The 23,060-nt window shown below is 40.7% G+C and overlaps 1 protein-coding gene across 3 annotated transcripts in view; it reads right to left on the bottom strand.

The window, feature by feature from the left end:
- vgll4 (vestigial like family member 4) overlaps window positions 1–23,060 on the bottom strand; it is a 145,331-nt gene that overhangs the window by 15,318 nt on the left and 106,953 nt on the right. For 2 of the 3 annotated variants that reach the window (XM_033037246.1, XM_033037245.1), the window contains one exon: window positions 651–867. In XM_033037246.1, the coding sequence (XP_032893137.1) occupies window positions 651–867 (217 nt within the window). Of the gene's footprint in view, window positions 1–650; window positions 868–6,812; window positions 6,913–23,060 lie in introns of those variants that run through there. The other variant, XM_033037247.1, reaches the window with a different exon arrangement.

The raw sequence follows: 23,060 nt of genomic DNA, 5'->3' as shown, positions 1-23,060 counted from the left end.
GCACGTCATTGGAATGTGGGAGGAAACCGGAGCACCCATGGTCAGGATCGAACACGGGTCTCCGGTGCTGTAAGGCAGTAGCTCTACCGCTACACCACTGTGCCTCCGTGCATTCATCCAACCAAATGGCACCTCTGCCCATAATGTCACTGAAGCAACAGCCTAGCCCATGCTCTGGCAATGGGAGGAACACAGAATCCACCAACAGGAGATGCGTGCTGCCAATCAAGTCAAATCAACACTAGGAGATGCTGCCTGTCCCGCTGAGTTACTCCAGCATTTTGAGTCTATCCAAGATATGACTACAGTCGTCAGAAAAACTATAATACATTGCCTGGAAATGGGTCTTTTACAGTTCTACTTTAGTGGCAGTGCTACTACACTGAGCAAAGGCCAAATTACAATGTGTATGTTATTTACAGATTTGTTGACGAATGTGGATGGCACAGAAACAAAGTTGCTTGCGAGATGAATATTATTAATACTAGATAAATTAAAAAATCAAATACCCGTGAAAATAAATGAATAGATGAATAGTTCAGCTTTCTGATTCTCCGAAGATATGTTAATACTCAACAAGAGCAAAACTAATTCCCAATACACAAAAGATAGATTTTGTTAAGGACAAAAGCAAAAAGGTCCGTTCATACCTGCTGTCGTTCCACGCCAATGCTGACTGTCCGAGTTGTATCCATGCTATTTTTGGTCAGTGCTAGAGGCTGTTCCATTGACATACTTGCTAGTCCTATGCCAGCATAGGCATGATTGCTGAGATGGCTCATGGTTGACATTGCGGCACGTTCTATCGGGCTCCGGCTTCGCTCTCGTTGTGGATCTTTACGAAAGTCCCCGTTGACAGGCTTGCTCCTGTAAATGGTTAATCTGTTAGTATTTTGCTGGATAGATAATGCCACCAGAAAACAAGCTAAAACTAACGTGCAGTCATTTTGCAATGCTTCTCTGATAGTAGAACCATTGAATTCTCTGTTGTTCACAACTTATGCTGAAAAATACAAATGGCATGGGCTTGGTGCGAAGGGTTGACTGGAAGGGTGAGGAATGCTACTTGCTATAAAATTAATGAGATCAGCAGCAGGAAAACACTGATCAATTGACTGATAACAGACATATTCCAGTGGATAGCATGCAAATAATCAAGCAGGCCAAATCCCAAATTTTGTTTCATTCATTTCTGCAAATATAAAATTCAAGGAGCCATTCAACCACAGATTTGGAGAGAACTAAATGTATGTGATCTCACTACTATTGGCCAGGTTGGACTGTACGTTTGAGTTACAATTGATTATCAGGAGCATTCTGTACAAATTAAAAAGATTATGTTGTGAAACGATTTAACGGGTACAATAGATTGAATTCTCTCTTAATGACGAGGCTTTTGTTAAATAGACCAGGTCTCCATAGTGTTAATTTTGAAGAGTTGTTGGCATTCACAAATGACAATCTTTAATTACTGGAACTCCAGCATTGCTTTTAATGTTCAACTAAAAAGTGCCATTTCAATAGCCACAAGCTTTTACTTAAAAAACAAAGACATCTGATCTTTATTTTCTTTTGCTAGTATTTTTTGACCTTTTTTGTCACGAGCAGTCAGTATAAATATTATACAGGAACACACGTTGTGTGGTTTGCAGTGAGATACTTAGGCAAATACACAGGCACAGAAAGATCAACTCTTAACCTCCAAGCACGGCATAAAACCACCTAACTTACTGGGACAATATCTGCTCTGTTGAATTACGAGCTCAAAGTAAGTGGGACAAGTCAAACCTACGTCTTAACAAAATGCAGTTACATGCTGGAAGCCCCTTAAAATCTAATTTTCGCAAGAAAATGTAATTCGACCGTGTATAGAATTCAATAAATTTAGGAAAATGGAATAGGCATTAAAAAGGCATATTTTATTTCTGAACATAATATTCTTTCTCAGGAAAATGTTTCCTTTCAGCTGACCTCAATATTTCCAAATGTAAAAGTCATACAGTGCCCTCCATAATGTTTGGGACAACAAAGACCCATCATTTATTTATTTGCCTCTGTACTCCACAATTTGAGATTTGTAATAGAAAAAAATCACGTGTGGTTAAAGTGCACATTGTCAGATTTTAATAAAGGCCATTTTTATACATTTTGGTTTCACCGTGTAGAAATTACAGCAGTGTTTATACATGGTCCCCCCATTTCAGGGCACCATAATGTTTGGGACACAGCAATGTCATGTAAATGAAAGTAGTCATGTTTAGTATTTTGTTGCATATCCTTTGCATGCAATGACTGCTTGAAGTCTGCGATTCATGGACATTACCAGTTGCTGGGTGTGTCTTCTCTGGTGATGCTCTGCCAGGCCTGTATTGCAGCCATCTTTAGCTTATGCTTGTTTTGGGGACTAGTCCCCTTTAGTTATCTCTTTAGCATATAAAAGGCATGCTCAATTGGGTTCAGATCGGGCAATTGACTTGGCCACTCAAGAATTGACAATTTTTTAGCTTTGAAAAACTCCTTTGTTGCTTTAGCAGTATGTTTGGGATCATTGTCTTGCTGCAGAATTAACTGCCGGCCAGAGTTTTGAGGCATTTGTTTGAACTTGAGCAAATAGGATGTGTCTATACACTTCAGAATTCATTATGCTACTACCATCAGCAGTTATATCATCAATGAAGATAAATGAGCCAGTAACTTCAGCAGCCATACATGATTTTTTTCTATTACAAATCCCAAATTGTGGAGGACAGAGGCAAATAAATAAATGATGGGTCTTTGTCCCAAACATTATTGAGGCGCTGTATTTTTGAAGAGCAATGTGACTATTACTGACTGAAAGTATTGTGGACGTTAAAGTAGTCTAAAGGGTACTGGACCAATATGACCAGTGATATGCCCATTACTTTCTTTGAACATGCATTTTAATCTTTTTTTCCTCTCTCACACTATGGAAAAAGACATTGATGCTAATGAAAAACTTCTGGGTGTGAATACTCAGTAGGCAGGGAGGAGCATCCTGCGGGAAGGGTACAAAATTGGTGAATGTAATATTCGGGGAATGCTGATGAACAGAAATGTAATATAAATCACAACCACAGTGGTAACCCTTGGATGTAGAGGCTATGCTACACCATAAAATGCACAAGCAAAACTTGAACATTCAAATCATGATCGCATTACTACTTGATTTTTGGATTCTTTCTGTACCCTTCAGTAGTACTTAATTTTATTTTCTCTCTCCGGTTCACTGATGGATGCTTTACTTGCCACTATTATTGGGCTTGTGATTTAACTGTTTCTCTCCAGATTTATGTTATGTGAAAGAAGGATAAGTCATTTCAATGTACAGTGCCCTCCATAATGTTTGGGACAAAGACCTATCATTTATTTATTTGCCTCTGTTCTCCACAATTTGAGCTCTGTAATATTAAAAATCACATGTGGTTAAAGTGCACATTGTCAGATTTTATTAAAGGCCATTTTTATACATTTTGGTTTCACCATGTAGAAATTATAGCTGTGTTTATACATGGTCCTCCCATTTCACAGACTTCAGGCAGTCATTGCATGCAAAAGATATGCAACAAAATACTAAACATCATTCATTTACATGACATTGCTGTGTCTGAAACATTATGGTGCCCTGAAATGGGGGGACTATGTATAAACACTGCTGTAATTTCTACATGGTGAAACCAAAATGTATACAAATGGCCTTTATTAAAATCTGACAATGTGATTTAACCACGTGATTTTTTTCTATTACAAATCTCAAATTGTGGAGTACAGAGGCAAATAAATAAATGATGGGTCTTTGGCCCAAACATTGTGGAGGGCGCTGTAAGTAAACAATTTGCAAAGATGAAAGTACAATAAAAATAACTTTCGACAATGTCCTTGAGCAATCGACGTCCGTATGAGCATAAACTTTAGGGTAAATTTGGGATATTCTGTGGACTAAACCAGGATATTTAATAGCATATGACATTAATAACTCTCTTAACCACTGGGAAAGCAGCATCCCTACTTAAATTTCAGTTGAACGAATACAAACTTAACCCGTTGCCCAATTCCATTCCTCAACCTCCTTTGTCTGTCATGTCACAAACTGTATCTCCTACATTAACCATACAGCACCTCCCCCCATCCCTGATCATGCAAAGATTGTCCCAAATATATATTTTGCAACCAATGGAAATATTATGAATAGATAGGAATGTTACCCATCTTTACAAATTCAAAAATAAAGTAACCAAAGTAGGATTGCTGTTGGATGGGTCTAAAGGGCCTGTCCCACTTACGTGTCCTTGGCACGCAAATTACGCGGCCTCGTCATCGTGTTGAGGCGCACGGGCATTGTGTGGCCGCGCAGGGCCGGTCCCACTGAGAAGCGCGGAGGGGTATAGAGCTGTGCGCGGTATCGCGCGGCGCTCCGACATTTTGTAGCGAACGAAATCTTCACGCGCCACCGGCCTGTCGTGTAACTGACGGCCAAAGTGGGACAGGCCCAAGACCCTGGCACGACGCAACGTCTCACCTTCAACAGCAGAAGAAGCAGGCAAACGATCGGCGAGCTCGGCCTGGGGCTCACGTCCGTTGCGGTCCGGATCCGCCCCCACTCCTACTCCCAGAGCGGGGCCAAGAAAATTGAAGATAGACACAAAGTGCAGGAGTAACACAGCGGGACCGGCAGCATCTCTGGAGAGAAGGAATGGATGACGTTTCGGGTCAAGACCCTTCTTTCAGACTGAAGAAGAGCCTCGACCCAAAACATCACCCATTCCTTCTCTCCAGAGGTGCTGCCGGTCCCGCTGAGTTACTCCTGCACTTTGTGTCCATCTTCAAATGACGTCACGCACTCCAGACGGCTGTGCGGGCGCATGAAGTCGCGAGCGACCTTCGCGCCTCAACGCAACCACGAGGTCGCGTAATTAGCGGGCCAAGGACACGTAAGTGGGACAGGGGCTTTAGAAACAGCATATACTTGGAGTCAAATGGCCTCCTATGTTTTATGAAATTATGGATAAGCACTAATTACAAATGTCTCTGAATATTGTGAAAAAACACAGGGTCATTTCTAGAAATCTTCACTCGATTATTACTTAAGTCAATCATCAATATGATGCTAACACATGCCAACGTAACATCATAACATCCTTCACCTCGAGGCAGGGAATCAAACGTTCTCTTTTTGAGGTGGCACTGGCTCTTTCTCATAATTAATGTTAGTTTTCCGATTAGTGTAGTTTATTGTCACCTGTACCGAGGTACAGTGAAAAGCTGTTTGTTGCCTGCTATCCAGTCAGCGGAAAGACAATACATTATTACAATCGAGCCATTTACAGTGTGTAGATTCAGGATATGAGAATAACGTTTAGAATGAGGTAAAGCCAGTAAAGTCCGATCAAAGATAGTCCGAGGGTCACCAATGAGGAATATGGAATATGTGCACAATTTTTACTTTCTATTCCTCCATTACTTTTACACATTGCTTCACAAAGTGTGAAAACACACACTGCTAGGTTCGGGGACAGTTTCTTCCCAGCTGTTATCAGGCAACTGAATCATCCTACCACACAAGTCCTGAACTACTATCTACCTCTTCGATGAGCCTTGGACTATTCTTGATTGGACTTTACCTTGCACTAAACGTTATTCCCTTATCATGTATCTATACACTGTAAATGGATCAATTGTAATCACATATTGTCTTTCTGCTGACTGGATAGCGCGCAACAAAAAGCTTTTCACTGTACCTCGGTACACGTGACAATAAACTAAACTGGTTAATGATGTACATCACATGATTATTATGTTCAAAGTTGCACTGATCGCGTTTTCATTAAATACAATAAACCTATTTGAAGGAAGAACATTTTAAACATTGTTAAATCATAGCAATGAAACATAGTTCTAAAAATGGGGCTCTTTGAAAAAAGTGATAAATTTGAGCACTGCTGCATCTGCTAGTTTTGGTTTGTACAGTATTCTCTCACACACACACACACACACACACACCAGACCTACAAATGCGCCAGACTCTAAAGGGGGCCCAGTCAGGGTTCACATTCTGCACCATTACACACAGTATGCAAAAAACGGAAACAGCTTCATCAACCATTTCAGTACCAGTTCCCTAAAGTGTACAATTGGCAATTGCAAATTAAACTATCAGATCTAAAATCTCACCTTTAATGCATTTTTTTTCTAATTGCTTCGAACGGAATAAAAATCAACTCGATGGTTGTACTTCCGATTGCCTTCTTTTAAGTAAAATATAGAACTAAACAGATATAGTAACATTATTTACATATGTGCAGATAACATGTCCCCCCTCCCACCTCCCCCAACCTTTCCACTTGTCACTCTAATTTCATGTTTCATCTATCTTGTTTTTCACGGACTGTTGGCAGATCAATTTCCCTCCTGGGATAAATAAAGTCCTATCGTATCGCATTGTACATGTGATTTTTTTTTAAATTAATTAGATGTAAGGTCCTACTAATGTGCATAAAGTTTGCATTAAGGGTAAACAATTGATATATTCCTGCATAAAATAATTAACTGTGTTTGCTGAGGAAATGCAACTTCCAGTTAGTCAAAGTTGGTATGTTAGGATCTGAAGTACAGTATCTACACCAATCACAAGTGCTTGTGATCTAATGGTACAGCAGGGAGATTGGAGTTCACAGCTGAACAAATAATGTTACTTCTACGGAACACACAGGCTCAAACCTTAAAATTAATTGCAGCTGAACATGGAACTACCATCTGTTTTTATAAAAAATAGAATGGAAGGTTTTGGTACTAACCTCACTTTAATCATTGTCAAAAAGCATGGAGGCGGCCAACATCCTCCCACAAGAAAGTCCTGGGCCCCTGAAACTTGGCAGGCTCTCTCATGAAAAGCTGGGTCGGCTACAGCTATTTCAACATAAAAGCCCCATGCAACTGCACCAAATCTGCGTACAATCTTTTCCCAGATCCCTCAGAAAACTGCACGAAATGCAAATTTTAAAAAAGAACTTGCGGCAAAAATATTATACAAATTTGTCCGAAATGTTTATGTTTTGGGGGAAAAGGAATTCTGTAAAGAAAATAAAAACAGGACTTTTATTTTTTAAAAAGTCAGGTTTATGCCAATAATTTTCAACGTCGTATCAACAATTATTGCTCCTGGCATTTTACATAGACGTGAATATGAACCGAGTGATCAATAAAAAAAAGTCATGAGAAAAGATTTCTGTTAAGTTTGCCAACTCCCCTGTAGACTTTTAATACAGAATATTCTCCTGCTGGGGAAGGCTGATGTCAGCGCTTGTGAACACAACCCAGTGAAAGGATAAGGGCGCCTTTGTTTTCAGCTGAACTGTGAAAATGAGAAAATGGCCCCAGCCGACAAACAAGAAACCCACACTGCACAGGTCATCTTAAGCACCTTGCTTAATGTATTTTAAAAGCACAATTCCTCCACCAGACACATCCCTGTTCTCCATAGTTTTGTTTTTCGTCAAGGGATCTCGAAAATGTGATTGGAAGCAGAGGGTTGTGCGAATAACACAATATTCTCAGAATCTGCTGGGGTGGAGAAGGGGGGGGGGGGCAGGGGGAAATTAAGCAAGAGACTGCCAGGAAGACAAGACTCAAATTTCCATGTTACTCAGTTGTGACACACACACTCACAACTGTAGGCCAAATTCTGGGCTAACTCCAGATGACACCACGCTAGTGGGCTGAACCTCAAACAATGCCCAGAGTACAGGAAGGCGATAAAGAGCTTAGTCGCATGGTGTCAAGACGACAATCTCTCCCTCAACATCAGCAAGGCAAAGGAGCTGGTCACCGACTGCAGGAAGTAGGGTGGAGTACACAACCCGGTCAGTCTGTATCAAGTTCCTCAGTGTAAATATCACCAACAATGTGTCTTTGTACAACCACAAGTCCAAGAAAGCACGGCAATATCTCTAATTCCATGGAAAGCCAAGGAAATTAGACGCCTCCAATTTCTAATCTGCCAATTACCGATTTCGAATCTGCTCCATAGAAAGGGTCCTATCCAGATGCGCTCCCCTTTCGATTGCAACCTTGTTGTGGTCGGGGAGCTTGTGTGTCTCAGTGACCCCTAGAGCTATGCCAGCGGGAGATTCGTCTCCTGTTAGGGTCTCCCATGCTGGACAGGTCGAAGGGTAGAGGCGAGACGAAGAGCGATCCACTGGTCCTCCAGGTTGGAGGTTGAGCACAGGGCTAACAACCCTGTCTCGTAAAACACATATGTTACGGAAACAGCAACTGAAGGCATCAACACTACTGGGCGTGATGGAACAGACAGGAGTGGAGGACCTTCGTTGCTGCCCTACATGCCAGGAGGCATAATAGGCAGTAAGTAAGTATCCAGATGCATCACAGCTTGTGCGGCAACTCCTTTGCCCCGGACCGCACAAAATTGTACAGTTGTCAACGCAACCCAAACCATCACAAAAACCAGCCTCCCCACCTCAATGCTTCCTAGGGAAAGTAGCTAGCATGGGCCACTCTCACCCCGATTATTCTCTCCCATTGGACAGAAGATACAGAAGCTTGGAAATGTGTACCGCCAGATTCTTCCCCACTGTTATAAGTCTCTCTCATATGCTGAGGATGAGTCCCAATCTTCCAATCTGCTTTGTTGCAGCCCTCGCACTGCTCTGTAATCTCTATTTGCTCGGATTATATTCTGCACTTTGTATTCTTTCTCTTTTGCACTAATGCACTCACGTATAGTATGATTTGCCTGGATAGCACACAAAGTTTCACATTGCATCTCGGTACACTAACAATAATAAACCAACACTAATATATGCAAGCGTAGTAACTAAGCGGGACAGGCAGCATGTCTGGGGAGAAGGAATGGGTGGTGTTTGAATGGGTGAATGGTGATGTTTCGGGTTGAGACCCTTCGACTTTGCATCATGTCTGAAGAAGGATCGCGACCCAAAATATCACACATTCCTTCTCTCCAGAGATGCTGCCTGTCCCACTGAGTTACTCCAGTTACTGTCTATCTTCAGTGTAAAACAGCATCTGCAGTTCCTTCCTACATTAATACATGCAATATTTCATGCATGCAGCAAATTCAACTTAATGTTGGTTAGCATTTTTGTTTTCATTTAACTATGGCTCAAATCAAAGTGAATTAAAAATCTAATGGGTGTATCCCATTTGTACATGTAATAGGAATGATTTGACTGGTTCTGCCCCAAGCAGCTGAGTAGTGACAACTAAATTGAACGTGTCCATTCACACTGTTCTCTTCATACCATGATAGTTCTGATTATTCGGGGAAACCGTTGGGCAGTATTGTACTGTGGACACAAGTTAGTAAAAAAGCTTGGATTTGCAGAATTGAATTACAAGTCGCTTCTCTCATGTGCTTCAGTGAACAAATTGATCATCTTGGAATGTGGCCTCCAAACATACACACACACATGTGAAAACATCTATACTCTGCAGTCCAACGACTGGTTGAATGACAAGATCCCAGAGAGCTTTCTATGTCTCAGGAGCCATCCCTCAATGATGAAATCGATTGATTTGAGTGCACCCGCACAACTTTTGGTGATTTGAGCAAGAACGCATGAAGATTATGCCTTCAAATCCAGCACAAAACTCATCTTCTACCATGCACGCTCGAGAAGTTTGAAAACACACACCTCCAGATTCAGGGACAGTTTCTTCCCAGCTGTTATTAGGCAACTGAACCATCCTCTTACCTGCTGCAGTGGTCCTCTCCTCTCATCTACCTCATCGGAGGCCTTGAACTATCTTTAATCAGACTTTATTGGACTTTACCTTGCATTAAATTAATATAACTTTTATCATGTATCTGTACAGTGTGGATGGCTTGATTGTAATAAATTCAATAAATTATTGGTACGTGTACCGAGGTACGGTGAAAAGCTTTTTGTTGCATGCTATCCAGTCAGCGGAAAGACTATACAGGAGTACAATTGAGCTGTCCACAGTGTACAGATACAGGATAAAGGGGATAACATTAGTCTGTTCACTAACTGGATAGGATGCAAAAGACAAAACGCTTTTCACTGTACCTCAGTATACGTGGCAAAACTACTCCAAACCAAACGTTTGCCTTCCTGGACTGTTTCTAGACATGGATTACATACAGCAGGTTGGAGATACCATTGGTAGCATTGCAGTAGAATCCTCCAGATTCACCAGCCAGGTAGGCAGACCATTGTCAGCCCCCCCCCCAGGCCAACGGTCCCAACAACAAGGCCCCAATTACATACAATTGGCTACAGAGGGCAGGCTATTCACATGCCTGACTCCAATTCCAGAAATAGCTACCGCATCATGGCAAAAAATTATCAGGTGGATAGAGGAAATGATTCATGGATGTTCTCAAAAAGAAAACACAACATCCCTGCCAACTCATGGGAATCCTTGGCCCTGGTCCACAGCTCCTCAAAATGGAGATGCATTCATGTATTCATAACAAAGGAGGAAGATGACTGAACTTTATTGCCTTCCATCACAGTGAGGAATGTGGATTCCACTGTGGTGGATGTTTATGTTAAATTTATTTTGTGTTCTTTTCACTTAGTATGGCTGTACGGTAACTCAAATTTCACTGTGCCTTGGTTGGTTAAATGACAATAAACGTGAAAGCGAACTTGATAATATGGAGAATCTTGATTCCCTTCAGGATCAAACAAAACACTGGTGTAAATTATGCAATGACTGTCACGTACCCAACCCACCCAGCAACCACCCCCTGTCCCGTTAGTGATCGGGTGTGCGAGTCCAAGTTTGTCCTCATCAGCCATTGTGAAACCATCAAACTGGAATGGAATTCATAAAACTGGAATGGACCATAACACTGAACTGGAATGGAACACACATTGTAAACAAGTGATATCCAGCAGTCATTCAGACTGAACCTTCACTAATCAGTCAAGCAATGGATCATTGTTAAATAGGTTTTTAAAACCTATCTAACAAAAATCCATTGCTTGATTCATTAGTGAAGGTTCAGTCTGAATGACTGCTGGATATCACTTGTTTAAAATGTGTGTTGTCAAATTAAGTGACCATCAAAAAACGACAAGGGAAGTTAAGGTTAGCGCATTGAAGATTTGAAAATGACTTCAAAATGGTTCCCTTCCCTTCTGCCTCCAGCAATTCCAGTGGCTCAGGGAATACATGATGCAAAAGGACAACACAAACACTCCTGGCTTCAAGTGTAGCTGCCATGTGGAAGGAAGGACTGGTGGTTCCAATTGCATTTGTGAGATCTGTAGCCACACACAAGAACATTTGAATCTTCAGATGACACAATAAGGCCTGCATTCTTTGTCATTGCCAGGGCTCGTGTGAAATACTGCAGCCGCATTACCATCAAGTGTTTGACGGCACTGGGCCTGTACTCGCTGAAGTTGAGAAGAATGAGGGGGGACCTTATTGAAACGTACACAATAGTGAAAGGCTTGGATAGAGTGGACGAGGAGAGGATGTTTCCACTAGTGGGAGAGTCTAGGACCAGAGGTCATAGCCTCAGAATTAAAGGATGTTCGTTTATGAAAGAGATGAGGAGGAATTTCTTTAGTCAGAGGGTGGTGAATCTGTGGAATACTTTGCCACACAAGGCTGTGGAGGCCAAGTCAGTGGATATGTTTAAGGCAGAGATAGATAGATTTTTGATTAGTACAGGTTGTCAGAGGTTAAGTGGAGAAGGCAGGAGAATGGGGTTAGGAGGGAAAGATAGATCAGCCATGATTGAATGGCGTAGTAGACTTGATGGGCCAAACAGCCTAATTCTGCTCCTATCACTTATGATTACTGTTAATTTACACAGACTCCTCACTCAGAAGAGGTGCAGGCGCAGAAAATGTGGGGGATGGGGAAAATACATCCCCCTTCTTCCAATTACGAAATTCCAGAAATTTAGGTCACAAAATTCCAGAATGATAATTATTTAGACCTTAGGAGCAGCGCAATCTCAATTTTGACGTACAAAATTGCTCATTTTTTGCTGAGTTGCACTTAATAGCCCATTCAATTCTTTACCACCAATACACATGCAAATGTACTTTTCTGTAGCAGTCAGTTTTCCGTTGCAGAGTACATCATGTTCTTCTCTAATGCTACCAATTGCAGAGCTGAAATCATGCCAGAATCAGCCTGGCAAAAATTGGTGATGCAAATTAGATTTTATTCTTTCTAAATGCACTTTTGAAAAAAATGCCATGCTGTAACATACAGTGCCCTCCATAATGTTTGGGACAAAGACCCATCATTTATTTATTTGCCTCTGTACACCACAATTTGAGATTTGAAATAGAAAAAAATCACATGTGGTTAAAGTGCACATTGTCAGATTTTATTAAAGGTCATTTTTATACATTTTGGTTTCACCATGTAGAAATTACAGCTGTGTTTATACATAGACCCCATTTCAGGGCACCATGATGTTTGGGACATAGCTTCACAGGTGTTTGTAATTGCTCAGGTGTGTTTAGACAATAGACAATAGGTGCAGGAGTAGGCCACGTTTAATTGCCTCCTTCATGCAGGTATAAGAGAGCTCTCAGCACCTAGTCTTTTCTTCAGTCTTTCAATCACCTTTAGCAATTTAATTGCTATTAATCAACATGAGGACCAAAGTTGTGCCAATGAAAGTCAAAGAAGCCATTATGAGACTGAGAAACAAGAATAAAACTGTTTGAGACATCAGCCAAACCTTAGGCAATCAACTGTTTGGAACATCATTAAGAAGAAAGAGAGCACTGGTGAGCTTACTAATCGCAAAGGGACAGGCAGGCCAAGGAAGACCTCCACAGCTGCTGACAGAAGAATTCTCTCTATAACAAAGAAAAATCCCCAAACACAAGTCCGACAGATCAGAAATACTCTTCAGGAGTCAGGTGTGGATTTGTCAATAACCACTGTCTGCAGAAGACTTCATGAACAGAAATACAGAGGCTACACTGCAAGATGCAAACCACTGGTTAGCTGCAAAAATAGGTTGGCCAGGTTATAGTTTGCCAAGAAGTACTTAAAAGAGCAACCACAGTTCTGGAAAAAGTATTGTGGACAGATAAGACAACGATTAACATATCAGAGTGATGGCAAGAGCAAAGTATGGAGGAGAAAAAGAACTGCCCAAGATCCAAAGCATATCACCTCATCTGTGAAACACGGTTATGCATCATGTATTCCCTGAGTTATGGTGTGGGCATGTATGGCTGATGAAGTTACTGGCTCACTTATCTTCATTGATGATACAACTGCTGATGGTAGTAGCATAATGAATTCTGAAGTGTATAGACACATCCTATTTGCCCAGGTTCAAACAAATGCCTCAAAACTCATTGGCCCGCGGTTCATTCTACAGCAAGACAATGATCCCAAACAAACTGCTGAAGCAACAAAGGAGTTTTTCAAAGCTACAAAATGATCAATTCTTGAGTGGCCAAGTCAATCACCCAATCTGAACCCAATTGCACATGCCTTTTATATGCTGAAGAGAATACTGAAGGGGACTAGCCCCCAAAACAAGCACAAGCTAAAGATGGCTGCAAAACAGGCCTGGCAGAGCATCACCAGAGAAGACACCCAGCAACTGGTGATGTCCATGAATCGCAGACTTCAAGCAGTCATTGCATGCAAAGGATATGCAACAAAATACTAAACATGACTTTCATTTACATGACATTGCTGTGTCCCAAACATTATGGTGCCCTGAAATGGGGGGATTATGTATAAACACTGCTGTAATTTCTACATGGTGAAACCAAAATGTATAAAAATGGACTTTACTAAAATCTGACAATGTAACCACATGTGATTTGTTCTATTACAAATCTCAAATTGTGGAGTACAGAGACAAATAAATAAATGACGGGTCTTTGTCCCAAACATTATGGAGGGCACTGTAACAGTAAGCATTTTAAACAAATGACCTGAATTGAAAGCAACATTGCAAGGTGACTGAGTTTACAGTGACTTTCAAGCCTGTAGGGACTTAATGCAATACAAATAGAACTGAACAGCAACTACAAACTGGACGTCAACACATCAGGTTTCATGCTCTGGAATAAATGAACATCATTAAGTACATTTTTTTCCCCATAATCTTGCTAATATTTCTCTTTCCACAATTATTGCATAGGAATTCAAATCAACAAAAGGTTTTGCTGCAGATGTAAATAGCTTTTGTCTGTGACGTGCATAAATTCAATTGTCACAATGGGTTAGAAACATCTAGGCTGAAAGGATAGCAAAAGAAACATCATTTACAATTGACCTACTTTTGACCAATGCAAGAGTCTATGGTTTAATTATTGAAGAACAGAGGATTCCCTGCTATTAGTGAGGTTAGTTTAGAGATACAACGCGGAAACAGGCCCTTCGGCCCACCGACCAGCGATCCCCGCATATTATCACTATCCTACACACATTGGAGACAATTTACATTTACACCAAGCCAATTAACCTACATACCTGTACGTCTTTGGAGTGTGGGAGGAAACCGAAGATCTCGGAGAAAACCCACGTGGTCACGGGGAGAACGTACAAACTCCGTATAGACAGCACCTGTCGTCGCGATCGAAGCCGGGGTCCAGCGTTGCATGCGCTGTGAGGCAACAACTCTACCGCTGCGCCACCGTGCCGCACAATTTAATTTTAATAATTATCAGTTATACTGATTAATGTTAAAATGTATGTAGCAGCATGAAGCAATTGGCGGGATATAACCTAGATTCCATGTAGGCTAAAAGAAAATGGGCCCCACAGAGATTCAGAATCGGAGTGTGGGAGATTTACAATTATTTATCTTTAAAAAAGCACAAACTATGCATTTGCAGCTCTTCCTGGCGTCCTGTTTCAAAGCAAGATGTTAAAGAAACAGGTAGCTACAGATATAAGAATAGGGTGAAGATAGTATTCAGGAAGGGAAAAATCCAATGAGCAGAGGTATCTTCAACCAAGCAACTCTAACCTTGTTATATGTGTAATAAACTAAAGTGGGTCAAGTGCAAAAAAGACAAAATGAGAATAGAACTCTACCAGCAAAGAACTGCATAAAAGCACAGTTTTGTTTTGAAAGTCATATTTCAATTTTTGTTCCTTTGTCTAAATCAAGCCTACAATATAAACTTTCTGCAGGTTATCTGGGTTTGGTTAACATCCACAAATTTGCAATAGTTTATGCAAACTAGCCTCCAGAGCATGGGCCAAGATATGATGCAAAAGCCAGAACTGTACTGAAAGCTGCATTCTGTGGAAGCTCACCATTCTGCAAATAGTGAAAGAACTCTGGAAGTAATTATATACCATTCATTTTACTGGCATTAAATTGCAAGGGTGTTTCTGTTTTCCTTTATCTTAAATACAGATATTCGAACATGATTGTGACTCCGAGTACAGTCTGATGCATGACGTCATTTTAGCTGATGTTGTGAAAAACATGTCTTACAACCCACACAAGGTTCAGCTTGCTTCTGAAACAACGACGACTTATACACCTCCGGTAAATAAATACTCATACTTCACAATGAGCCAGGTGTGTGTGATGAGTGTGTGTGTCTGTGTTTGTGCGTGTGCGTGTTTATGTGAAGACAACAGTCATATCTTCACAGCATACTGAATTCTAAATTAAATAATATTCTCTCAATTCCACCAGTACAATTTCTGCTGGTAGACTGTGCAAAAATAACAAATATTTTTTTTAATATAGCCTTATGGCAAGGATAAAGCCTACTTCTCTTTCTGTAACTAATGAATGGTAGGGCCCTTGGGAGTTTGAAGGAACCTTGCTGTACAAGGACCTCTTAAATGGTGGCACAGGTAAATAAGGTGGCCATGGGGCATTAGTTTTTATTACCCAGGCATAAAATCCAAAAGAATTGAGGTTATGTTACAATTATACAAAATGCTGGTTATGCTAAAGCTATAATAATGCATGGAGGTCAGGTTGCCAATATGGGGACGGATGTGACTAGACTGGAGAAGGTGTAGGCATTCACCAGAATATTACCCCAAATGGAGTGTTGCAACTTTGAGGAGACTTGGTAGGTGGATGAGCAGTACCCGATAGAGATATCTAAAATTATAAGGGGCACAGTCTGAATAGCAAGAAATTAACCTTTCCTCAGAGCTCTCTAAAATGAGAGTGCACAGGTTTAAGGTGAGAGGTAGGAGATTTGAGAAGGGATTGAAGATGATGTTTTTTCTAACCCAGCGAACTGGTGGGGTCAGATTATATATATTTAAGTGAGAATCAACTGAAATGGTGGGTAAAATGGATTTAATTCTATGTCGTAGGACCATGAACCTAATGGAAATTTCCTAAAATGGCCGCAATGAACACTTTTACAAATGTATTTATTTTTAAATTCCAGTTCACTTACTATCACCAACAGTGAGCAATTTGACGGTGAGGTTTGTACTTGCTGGAGTGGTAGTGTGGTGGGAGGGGGTGGTGGCGCTGGGGGCCTGGACAGAAGACTCTCCTTCACTCTCTATTTACCAAGTTTTCTTGTTGGTCAACCTCTCTAGCAAATCTGTTTTCAGATGCTGCCAGCAGCTCAGAGCTTAATCACCTAGTGGGAGAGCAGGAGAGAAAGCAGCTTTTGTTGCACTGTGTACACTGGCATTGCACATTTCCAATGTTACAATATTGTTCCTACCACCATGGATTGCTGGAAGATAAATAGAAATCACAAATGCCAAAATGAATTAAAAGAGTCAGTAAACCACATGAGCTACTCGCGTACAACCAAAAGTGAATGGCGGCACGGTGACGCAGCGTTAGAGTTGCCGCCTTACAGCGCCAGAGACCCGGGTTCGATCCAGACTATGGCCGCTGTCTGTACGGAGTTTGTACGTTCACCCCGTGACATTTCCCCTAAGATCTTCGGTTTACTCCCACACTCCAAAGATGTACTGGTTTGTAGGTTAGTTTGCTTGGGTTTGTATACGTGGTATAAGTGTAAATTATCCCTAGTGTTGGTAGGCTTGTGTTAGTGTGCGGGGATCACTGGACGGTGCGGACTCGGTGGGCCCTCTTCCAACACTGTATCTCTAAACTAAAACTAATTCTCAAATTCTCCAATATAACCTTCCTATAGAATATTTCAGGAACTGGGCATGTAAGTGGTCATAATCCTACCCGTACAACATTCTTCGTTAAGTACAATTGATAAACAGCATGGAGACCTCATCCTGTTTGTGAACCAAGTCAGTAATGAACTTCCATTGTTCTTCTTCATTTCAATGCCAGAAGTGTAAAGCATTATGTCACTATCCACTTTAAAGTAATGAATAAATCTTGTTGTTACACTATAGTGTAACATAAAAGGAAACAGATTGCTGTGAATGGATTTTTTTTTTTTTTTTTAAACTCCCGATTGCCAGATTGCCCACATCCTTTCTTAAAACAATTCAAATGTACTCATCTCCCTACCTGTGTTTGCTGCTTTAGTTTAGGCAATAAACCAATATTTTCTGATTCCATACAGGCTTGTGAACAAGTTACTGACTACTCCCACTTTCAAGCACCAATCATCTGACAAGGTCCACTTTCCTCATTAAGTATTGTTCAATGATCCAACACAGAGGCAGACACAGTGAGCGGGCTGGAGAGTCAAAAAGAAGCACCACGCAAAACTGTTTGATTTGTCACAAATGGCCACGGGAAAATGGTGGGAAGTTTACAGCAAAGTCTGAACGAAAATGAAGAGAGGTGTCACGCATCTCAGAAATCCAGGGCTTCACATCACATGGGGAATCATCTGCTGCTTCACGGTTTACAAAATCTGAACAAGCAGCAGAACCCTTGAACTCAGTTTAGCAACACATCACTTCCTTTGAGCTTAGCCAGGCTGCTACATTGCGGAAAATTTATCATTGCTTTACCAGCAGACACCAATGTCGTTTTACACCATTCGCGCACTAAGTCGATGAATCTGTTTAAAGCACAATGCAGCTTGTCAACCAGAAGCTACTATCTTTCCACCAAGTCCTGCTAAAAACTTAAAAAAGATCAGTATTTGCTTTGTGACTATGCACCACATTCTAACTGGATCAGGAATGCATGGAATGAGCTACGCAGGGATCAGGAATGCCTGCTGCCTCTGCTGACAATGTGTTGTGATCAATTTGTCTAGTCAGGAATAAGTGAAATCTGTTTCAACTTTATGCAGTCCAGTACGAGACAGCCATAGGCAGGGAGAAAGAATGTGCACATATTTCCACCCCAATGAACAAAATAAGAACACACAAAACCTGTTACAACTAACTCTCTTATTAACTTGTACCAATGATCATCTCCAGCAAATTACAACTTTAAATGTAATATATATTGCAATTGACTATAATCCCGACTCTGGAGTATTTTCACAAATCAAAATTTTAAAAAAATTATATATATATATATATATATAAAATAAAATTTTAACAATTTTCCAACCCTTTGTATTTTCCTTCTCTAGTCAATCTCAATTCTCTCAAAATTCGTGAATTAAAGTATCAAGAGTGATACTTTAATTTGATACTTAGTTTGTCACGTCCTGAAACAGAGCAATCAGTCATAGAAAGATACAGTGTGGAAACAGGCCCTTCAGCCCAACTTGCCCACAACGGCAACATGTCCCAGCTACACTAGTCCCACCTGCCCACATTTGGCCCATATCCCTCCAAACCTGTCCTATCTATGTACCTGTCTAACTGTTTCATAAATGCTGGGATAGTCCCTGCCTCAACTACCTTTGGTACGGCATAACATTCTTTGCCTTTTAACCAAATACACTCTCAGTTACATGCTCAGAGACAGAGGACTACCACCTTAAGGAGGCAGAACAGCAGTAGTTTAAAATGGGGGGAATTCTTGTGCTTATAATGAAGATAGACACAAAATGCTGGGGAAACTCAATGGGGCAGGCAGTATCTCTGGAGAGAAGGAATGGGAGACATTTCGGGTCGAGACCCTTGTGCTTATAACTTGGTTGAAAAGCCAACCACTGAAGAACTAAAGTTTATGCAGGTGGAAGAGGAGCAGGAAAGGGAAATATTGGAAAATGAGTTGAGGGGAAACAAAAATATGCATTGATATTATAGCATCTTACAAAAATGTAATAACATATTACATCACCAAAAGGGTTAAATATAAATTGAATGCTAGTCATAAGTTCAACTCAACATTTTACTGTACATCACCAGAGCATCAGATAGTCGCCTTGATTTGAAGGGAATTGGCAGCGATTGGGCATAGTTCATAGTAGGTAGACAAATAAATGGTGTTGGATTCAGACTGAAGAATGGTCTCGACCCGAAACGTCACCAATTCCTTCTCTCTAGAGATGCTGCCTGTCCCGCTGGGTTACTCCAGCATTTTGTGTCTATCTTTGATGTAAACCAGCATCTGCAGTTCCTTCCTACACAATAAAAATTGTGGATTCAATTTTGTTTCATTGATGCTGTACTTTATACTACAAAGTTTTGAATCTTATTTTTGGCCATTACAGCATTACAGGCAAGATGAAAGCTCCTCAAGAGTTTGACGCAGACCTATTGGCACCAAAAAGTTGGAGTATACAGTAAGAGTCCCACAAAAGACGTGGTTGAAGTTCTTACCGTTGAGTTTCCAGGCTCCCACTTGGAAATTAAATACTGGACCATGCATGGTGAACCACATTCACATGGCATATAACAGGCATGGCTATTCATTAAATAAAATTAAACACCACAGTCACTCCAATGTGGCACAAACAACAAGCCACGTTACAAACTCTTTCCCCGAGTCTACATTTTATGGAGGGACAGAGATAATCTACTCCGCTGGCCCAAATGTCAAAACATCAAACTGCAGCAGTGTTATTTAACCCCATCCCTTTATGCCACATTCAACAAAAGTAGTTGAAGACTTGTGAAAAACAGCAAGAATGTTTATAAAACCCGCCGAGGAGCCAAGATGGTCAGCACAATTTGTGACTTAAAGAAATTGTAAAATATATAAAAGTTAAAAACTGCTCAACTTAAGAAAAAAAGTTGCAAATCATCCTGCAGGATTATTTTTTCCACCAAGGAGTGGCATCTCCAATTAGATATGATCCCTTGTGTGATCTGTGTGAATTAAAGCAAAGGTCTATCTCAATGCATAATTTACTGAGCGATAGGTACATGGCATTGTTCTTTCATTGACAAACCTTATAGCAGCTGCTTAGGTTGGTGTTAATATGACATTGGCAAAGACAAATTACATTGATTTGTAGCACCCAAAGCACAAGTTCTTTGAGAGCTTAGTTCTTTGTTATGTGCAAAGCATTTCCATTGGATCCCATTTCATAATATGGCATGTGTTGATATCTTATGGTAGAAATACTTCATAAAACAACTGTGAAAAGCAAATGGAATTAAATATCCACCATAATCAACAACTAGTCCACGTTTGAAACCACGGACACTGGGTTAGAGAATTGATTTAGGTGTTTTTACATGCTATATCATCCTCTGTAGGGGATAGACCCAGATACCACAGTCATTGACACCCCTATAGAACTAAACTGAGTTGTTCGGATTGCAGGGGTTTCCCAACCTTCCTCTCCATAAAGGAACAGCACTACTCTGCCCTACAACGTGCAATAAACAAGTTCAGTACGTTAACGAGATTCCGCAATAACACACCATACAAAACTGCATCATGACACAATTCATTGATAGACTAAAAGGGCTCACGCCCATTACTGGTTCCAATATTACATTAACATTCCACATGCAGTCAAAAGAATATCCTCCTTCATTGCTCCTCTTCTCCCCTCTCCCATCAGGCAAAGGGTAAAGAAGTGTGGAAACGCACACAAACAGTTTCAGGGACAGCTCCCCCCCCCCCCAACTGTTATCAGGCAACTGAACCATCCTACCACAACCAGAGAGCAGTGCGGAACTAATATCTACCTCTTTGGTGACCCTCAGACGATCAGACTTTGCTGGCTTTACCTTGCACTGAACGTTATTCTCTTATCATGTATCTATACAGTGTAAATGGCTCGAATGTAATCATGTATTGTCTTTCTGCTGACTGGTTAGCACGCAACAACAGCTTTTCACTGCACCTCAGTACACGTGACAATAAACTAAACTGAACAGCACAAAACAGCAGACTGAATCTGGTAGAGTCCTGGTTCTGAATGGCTCAGCTAATTTGCTCAGATAACCTCCTGAGACTGCAGTTTATATCTGTTTATATTTCTTCCTCCATTAAAAAGCATCCTCCAGAGGTTATGGGAGTGACACTCAAATTTTGCACATAGTTTGTGTTCTTTTGGAAGGGTGATGATTTACAACAGACAAAGCCATGTCAAATGAAAGACAAGTGTACATAACGTGATCTACTAGTGTGGACTTGGAATTCCTTCAGCTACATCTACAGCAATCCAATTTATTTTTTCAAATACTTATTTCCAACCCCTTGGCAGCATTTTGATTGAGACAGCATTATTTAAATTACTCAGCCACTTCCTCCCTGGGCACTTGCAATCCACGAGGGAAATCGGAACGCCGTCTGTGTCATTCCGAGATCCTTCTTCGCAAGTCACATGGAACATAACTTGCAGTAACTTGCCATTGACAATCCCCCAATGAGAAAACAGAGCATTTGTGGTATCTTTGACAAGTCACAAGCATTTGTTTCTCAGTAGCAGTCTTGATAATAGTCACCAAATCAAGACCAGCCTAACAAATCTCTCCCCACCTCCCACAAACATGCCACACCTTCCAGCTAGTCCTTGGAAAGAACCAAATCTAATTGCATCCCTACCACCCACTTGCTGCTTTCAGCATGGGACACAACGTCTTTCAGCGCAGAAGCAGGCCTTTCAGCTCACTGTATCTACAGTATACTGACCATTAAGTACTTTTCCCTACTAATCTCAGTGATGAGCTCTTGGTCTGTAATCTGCTATGCCTTGACGATCCAACTCCATGTCCAGATGCTTCTCATCTGTGGGGAGAATATGTACCTCCACCACCTTCTCAAACAGAGCTTTCCACCCTCTGGGTGGAAACAAAGTCCTCTATCAAATCCTCTCAAAACCTCTCCCTGAATCAACTCTATGCGATTACCACCATCTCAAATAATATCAACCAACTCAACGCACACTGTGGAAATGAACAAGATTTGCCAGATCGTCAAGCCCGATTTCCACCATGAGCCTTTGGCAGATTTTACAACAGGAGTTTATAAACCGAATCAAATATTTTTTAAGCCTTGGTTGAAACTACAACATGCACAACAAGGTTTCCGAACAATTCCCTAGAGTGACAGAGGAAAATGGCAGGCACGTGGGAAACCTGCTTAACGGGAAATTTAAAATTAAATAGTTTTATCTATTACACAAGCTGAATTTACAGATTCAGGAACGTGCAATGAATGGGAGAATTATATATTTATTTTCCAAAGTCCAGTGCACCCTGTGCAACACGGAAAAACTTGATTGTTTATTTCTGCCCAACTAAATCCTTTTCTCCAATAAGGATTGATCTTTTCCCAATCATTATCAGTTAGCATCATGAAGCACGATGAGGTATCAGAAGCTTTTTGCAGTCACATTGAGAACTGGTTATCATTTAAATAAATTTGTATGAGATAATTACAAGCAGTTGAATAAGGGGTGGGAATTAATAAGCTTTGGCTTCTTCCTGCTCCTTTTCGGACACATATGATTTCATTTATTTATAGATATTGTTTATGACACTTTATAACTATTTGTGTTTTGTTTTCCGTATGCTGTTTCACATTTGCTTTTTATTCTTTTATTCTGTCCGAAATAAATAACTAATAAATAAATAAAATTTACATCAGCCAACTATTGGGGCAAAAACGTCGTAGGTGACATCTTTGGAAAACATGCGTCAACCTGGGTTTACTGGTATAGTTGCCAGAAGTGGAGCCCAGAGTTAGTTTTTCTCCTTTATTTATCTACAATCATAATGTCAATTACACATTATTCAGTTTGACAAGCGTGTAGGAAGGAACCCCAGATGCCGGTTTAAACCAAAGATAG

This window comes from Amblyraja radiata, chromosome 18 (genome assembly GCF_010909765.2).
Source record: "Amblyraja radiata isolate CabotCenter1 chromosome 18, sAmbRad1.1.pri, whole genome shotgun sequence".
NCBI classification, from domain to species: domain Eukaryota; kingdom Metazoa; phylum Chordata; class Chondrichthyes; order Rajiformes; family Rajidae; genus Amblyraja; species Amblyraja radiata.
This window is presented reverse-complemented; position numbering and strand designations above follow the sequence as displayed.